This window comes from Melozone crissalis, unplaced genomic scaffold (genome assembly GCF_028551555.1).
Source record: "Melozone crissalis strain CALT ecotype California unplaced genomic scaffold, PUWL_Pcris_2 ptg000018l_1, whole genome shotgun sequence".
NCBI classification, from domain to species: domain Eukaryota; kingdom Metazoa; phylum Chordata; class Aves; order Passeriformes; family Passerellidae; genus Melozone; species Melozone crissalis.
This window is the reverse complement of record NW_026535796.1, coordinates 41,862,064-41,868,138: the sequence shown is the minus strand read 5'-3', so window position 1 is coordinate 41,868,138 and position 6,075 is coordinate 41,862,064. Positions and strand designations below refer to the sequence as shown.

The following is a 6,075-nucleotide window of genomic DNA, read 5'->3' as shown; positions in this document are numbered from 1 at the left end:
CGATTGAGGGGAAGAAAATCCAGTTCCCTTTTTAGCATTGCCTTCTGCTTCCTAAGAAAAGCTCCCCACCGGTGTGCGCAACATCCAGAGATGTTGAACACATCATGTGGGGCATTTCAATATCTGATATTGTCTGAGGCTCCTGCTCAGAAATGAAATGCCTGGGAACTTGCAGATAGGGACATGTTGGTAACTAGATATGTTTTTAAAAGTTCATTTTCTGCCTTAGGTTCTCCTTCAGTGATTTGCTCATATATTATATTCAACCCTGAATATCATCCAGTGATGCCAGCATGTCTTCTTTAGTACTGGATGAAAGGTGAATTGGCAGCCTGTTCTGTGTCCTCCTGGTGTCCATTTCAGGTGCATAAGATGCAGAAGATTATTCCCAAGGAAACAAAATGTCTGTTTCTGACCACATGTTTCTCTTTGCAGTCAGTGCTGCTTCTTAGCAGTAGTGGTTTTGTTGTATGTTTTCTACAAAGCCAGGTTAAAACTCTTTCCCAGTTCCCCAAACACTCAGTCACAGGTGATGGCCAACAGCAATGAGTAAACAACTTTATTGATTGCAAATGTCCCACTAGAGTGATAATGTCACCTGTTATTGTCCTAAGAAACTTGGAGACAGTGAACCAATCACACATGGTGTGCTCTGCATAAGAAAATCCCCAAAACCACCAAACATGGTGTTGAAAGTTGTGACTAAGGTATATAGTAAGGCAGAAGGACTTTCTAAATCCAAACCCAGTTTTGAACTCCTGCCAGAGAGGTTGTGGCTTGGGCAGTGCCCCCAGAACGAATCAAAGAAGGCATTTTGGCAGGGACACTGTGATCCTTTGTGCTGGCTCAGGCAGACCCAAGCAAGGGGTGGCCCTCACACCAAGTCACAGCTGTCAGCTCCAGCCACGAAAGGTATGGCTGTGGCTCCCTTGCCAAACACCTGACAGCAGCAGGTCCCTCCTGTCAATCCACAAGCATGGAAGCAACAGAGATACAGTCTCTGCTCCATTCCTTCTAGTCTGCAGCCCCATCACCCAGCATTTGTCTGGGTTGGAAAAATTGTCCAAAATAGCCAATGTCATGCACCCTCACTGGCATCCTCACTGGCAACTTTTATTTGAACTAATTAATGATTAACAGAATGCTCTCATTAACTCTGTTTAATGGTATTGAAGAGAAGAATGGGCAGACAAGACCAGGCTGTAGCAATGTAAGTACCCTTTTAGTTTTCCTTTAGATCTCTTGTACTTCATTTTGAGGGGGTTGTTGCCTGGGAGTGGTGCCTTTGTACATGTAAATAGGGAATATGCCTCTTATGAAAAAAAATCAATAGATTTCGAAAGCCAGAAAGAACTGATACTAAGATACTTCCCATAATAAAGGGAAAATTGTATTTGGAAACAATAGAAATTACTATAGACTTTTATACCACAAAGACTAGTGTTCTAGTCTTTCACCTTTGAAGTAACTGTAAGAGTATTTTGTAATTTTGGTTCTGGATAGTATGATCTATGCATATATCACATTTTTATTTAACACAGATTAAATTCTCCAATTATTTGATGAATTGAGGAAGACTAACAGAGCTGCAGTAACCTTCATGCAGTACTGAGTGCAAAACCCACTCATGCCAGTTACTCTTGGGAAAAGGTCATAAGCTTCCAGTTATTTAAAATTTTTAAAAGAATATGCTAATATTAAAGTTCATAAACTTTTAAAAGTTTTAAATTACCTCTTTTGAAAGAGAACTAGACAAAAAATATCAATAGTGGAGTTGTATTCTTTCCAGGGAACACTGACATGCATCAGAAATGCGAATTATAAGTGTGGGGGGCTTTGGAGAACAGGTGTGTTCTGAGAGCATCATTTTACTTTACTGGAGGACATGGTATGAACAAATTATTTTCCATGACATGTTTTGCATGTCTATTTCTTTTGCAGAAACAGCTGAAAGAAAAATGAAGACCACTTTCTCCTTGTGTTTATTACTAGTTGGTTTGCATACTGTTGCCTTGCGTCAACAGCATCCTCGCTACCGTAATAAGCAGGATGATGCTAAAGGGACATATTACCCAAGACGTAATTCTCAGTGGGAAGAAGCTTCTCCACTTAAGAACAAAACCTTTTTCAAACTAGTTTTCAGCAATGCTGACTTTGCATTTTCCTTTTACAAGCTGGTTGCATCTGAAGCAATGGACAAAAATATTTTCTTTTCACCCATAAGCATCTCTGCTTCCTTTGCAATGCTGGCACTTGGTGCCAAGGCTGTGACACTGACACAGATTTTGGAAGGGCTTGCCTTTAACCTGAAAAAGACTCAGGAACAGGAAATACATGAAGGTTTTTGCCAACTCCTCCACATGCTGAACCGTTCAGATAGTGAGTTCCAGCTGAGCCTGGGCAATGCCCTTTTTATAGAAGAAACACTAAAACCACTACAGAAGTTCTTCGATGATGTCAAAAGCTTTTATGAATCTGAAGTCTTTTCTACTGACTTTAACAACTCTGTTGGTGCTGAGAGTCAGATCAACAGTTATATTGAGGAAAAGACAAATGGGAAAATAGTTAAACTAGTGGAAAATCTTGATCCTCTGACTGCAATGGTTCTCGTTAACTATGTCTTCTTTAAAGGTAAGATATATCAAAGGGTGCAAAGATAATTCTTATTACAGAGAATGAAAAGAGAAAAAAATTAAATATTTTAAATAGAGGAAATCATGTTCAATATCTGGAAGGTATAGCTATAAACCCATGTATATTTGTTGCCAGTAAAAATATGTCCTCACCTGCTTTAATGAAATTTTAAATCAAATATCTTTATTGAATTCAGTAATTTTGCATGTGATCATAGACTCATGCTGTAGTGAAGGTGGTGTTTTCAGTATTATCTGTCTGTAATTGCCTTTAAGCACCTAGAAAAATACATATGCAATGTTGTAACACCTGAGGATGCAGTAACATGAAAAGGATATTTACTCTAATGAAAGGAAGGCTGTGGAACCACATCCTGTTTTATTCACTGTGACCATTCCTCCTTGTATTCCACTGAACACAATTTCTTTTTGTCATAAGCCCATTGGAAGAAACCCTTCAGTACGGCGCTGACAAAACAGGAGGATTTTTTTGTGGATCAGAAAACATCTGTAAAAGTTGACATGATGTATCGAAAGGGTTACTACAGAAATTACTTTGATGAAGAGCTGTCCTGTTGGCTGGTTCAGATTCCTTACAATGGAGATGTTGCAGCATTATTTGTTTTGCCTGATGAAGGGAAGATGAAGCAGGTAGAGGATGCCCTCTTGAAAAGAACTGTAACTAAATGGGAAAAGTCCCTCCAAGACAGGTAAGACTTTTTGCTAAGGTGAGAGGTGACCATATTACAGATTAGTTGTGTTTATCTCACCAAGACAAAACATCAAAGGACAGGTTATTTGACTGAACTCTATACACTTAATGTATAGACTTACTTGACTCTATGATGGACTTCCCTTTTCTTAGCTGGAAAATGAAAACTAAAAAGAGCTATGGCTAGTGAACAAATAGGTCATTGAGCTTGGGATTCATCTTGGGTTAAGTTCCTGGTTCGACCAAAAATTACTTAGCACCATGATGAGGTCAACAGACCTTTGTTTCAAACAAGCACTGGGAAACTGCAATGGAGTAGCTCTTGGGAGTTATGTGAGGGCATTCCGTGTAAAAGTGGATTAATTCACCATTACTGCAGATATTTCTGTGGTGGCCAAGGCCCCGCTGTATATTTGAGCAGCCTTAGGTCAGCTAGCTACAATCTTTTGAAAAAGCCCTCCTACCTGGCAGTAGTAGCTCTGTTTGCCTCTGAGTTAGTATAGCTGCGTCTCCACCTCACTCCTCGAACTCCACTGCAGAGGCAGGAGCTAGCACAGACTAATTCTATCCAATCCTCCACATTAAGTAGCTAACCTGATCAGAAGTGCTATCTGAACCCTTAGAGAAGGCTGTAAATACTTAGAAAAACAAATGTGAAGTGTCAGTATACTGAAGTCATTGAGGAATGTTGCCTAGATGATGATTTGTCCCTATTTGTGTTGTTTGTTACAGAAAAATACATCTGCACATTCCAAAATTTTCTATTTCTGGTACCTATGATGTGAAAAATATAGTCAAACAAATGGGTATGGTCAATCTGTTTACTGAACAAGCTGATCTCTCAGGGATTACTGAGGAGCCTGGACTGACGGTTTCAAAAGTAAGTCTGCGTGTGAAAGCAGCCACAGGATTTGCCTGTTCCCAGGAACCTGACGATAATATTCCATGAAAAGCTTATCCCAGTCTCTCTGAAGCATCACTCATTCTCCAATAGCTGCCAGTCTGGAAGCAAAGAAAGCCCTGTCTGTCATAAACCTGAAGCCAAACATGCTTACAAGGGGTTAGAAAGGCATGGTTGGAGGATGAGGATGAAAACATACATATAATTAAATGTTCTTTTGGCTACTAAACAAAATTATCTAAATGTAGAGCATTAGGTTTGGTAAAATTTCCTCTAATTCTTCCTACACAGGGCAAAGGGCTGTTATTCCTGCCCTTCTAGGGTTCTCAAAAAGTTATTTTTTTCAGCTAGATGACAGGGTAAATTCACAATAATACATAAAGCTGCCAAAGACAAAATTTACTCTCGGCTAAATTACCAGGTTTCTTTGCTTCCAGAGTCTCTTGTCATCAGTCATCTTGAGTGCTCTTTGGCTGCCTGCAGTTTGAGGGTTACTCTGCAGAACCAGTGAAGGAGGATCGCGTGGGTGGTGTGATGGCTGTTGGTGCTGCGGTGGGAATGGGAGCAACTGGGGATGACCTTCCCAGATGCTGCTGCTGCTTGGTCTTGCTCCAGGCAGGGCTCCCTTTGCCTGGCCAAAGTGAAGAGGGTGGCAGGCTGCTCTCCTCTTGCTGGATGGTCAGCTGGAGGCTGTTTGCTTTGTTCCTTGCAGGTGATCCACAGGGCCATGCTGAATGTTCATGAGAACGGCACTGAGGCGGCCGGGGCCACGGTGAAGGAGATTACCTGGAGATCTGGGGATTTTCCTCGCCCGCCTCGTGTCAGATTCAACAGACCATTCCTCCTGCTGATTCTGGATAAGTTCACCCACACTGTCCTCTTCATTGGGAAAATTGTAAATCCTCAGAAAAATGACTGATTGACGAAACTTATGCACATCACTGGCCAAATTCCTGTGATCCAGCGAAACACTTAAGTATGCCTACCACTCTGTGCTAGTGCTCATCTTTCAACCATTGTCCTTAGAAACCTTATTAATCCCTTACAACACCAAAATTATTTTTCTTGTCCAAAAGTCACTAGGGCTGCCCACAGCCTACACCTGAATACAGCATGCAGTGTTAATGAAATACAAGTCACTTTTCACCAGTTTTGTAACAAGCCCTTTCTGATGTGCTCTTGTGGGGTATTCAGCTGGTTCAAAGTCTCCAATTGATGTAGGTATTGCTGTACAGTCACAGGGTGTGCATGTGAAAGGAGAAACAGGAAGAATGAGGTGCAAGTTTTAATTCCTGTCTGTGTAATCCACTAACCCTTGATGAATACACTTAGATGCAGATTTCTTTAATATTGGAGTGAATTTTCATTAATTCCTTTATGTTTTGTAAGCAAGCATGGCATGAAACTGTAGGATCAGTGACTGAGATGGAGGACACCACCAATGGAAAGGGCTGATGAGTGCAGCTGGTTTAACTTGCCTTCCTCTGTCTCCTCCTCAGCAGAAGCCCTGGCATGGAGACAAGAAGGCTGCTTTGCTGTACAGGTAATTTGAACTCTACTCAGGAAGGAATGAATAGCAGAAAAAAGACTTTTGTTTTATCCTAATAATAGAACAATTGTTGCTAACACCTCAAGATTAAAGCCTGATGGAGTAGCCATGACACAGCACCAGTTTCCTTTTCATAGATTTGTTGTCACTGTCATTTCTTGTTTCTACTGATGCCGCCTTCGATATTCACTTCCCAGACTTGACAGATTGTGGTAGAAAAAAGGAGGAATGCAAATTATAACTCCAGAAAGTTTGCACTTCCTCAGTAGGAACTGCAGAG

At 40.9% G+C, this 6,075-nt stretch overlaps 1 protein-coding gene across 1 annotated transcript; it reads left to right on the top strand.

Annotated features, from left to right (window-relative positions):
- Positions 1 to 1,913: 1,913 nt before the first annotated feature.
- On the top strand, positions 1,914 to 5,165 carry LOC128936693 (alpha-1-antitrypsin-like). The gene is made up of 4 exons (XM_054275850.1): positions 1,914 to 2,631; positions 3,073 to 3,343; positions 4,078 to 4,225; positions 4,959 to 5,165. The coding sequence occupies exons 1-4, from the start codon at positions 1,914 to 1,916 to the stop codon at positions 5,163 to 5,165; spliced, it is 1,344 nt and encodes a 447-aa protein (XP_054131825.1).
- The last annotated feature ends 910 nt before the right edge of the window (positions 5,166 to 6,075 follow it).

Bases quoted from the DNA above. Each gene is read 5' to 3' on its own strand.
- LOC128936693 (XM_054275850.1), top strand. From the start codon at position 1,914: ATGTTTTGCATGTCTATTTCTTTTGCAGAAACAGCTGAAAGAAAAATG. The intron at 2,632-3,072 runs GTAAGATATATC...TTTTGTCATAAG, and splicing joins TAACTATGTCTTCTTTAAAG to CCCATTGGAAGAAACCCTTC. The intron at 3,344-4,077 runs GTAAGACTTTTT...TGTTTGTTACAG, and splicing joins GAAAAGTCCCTCCAAGACAG to AAAAATACATCTGCACATTC.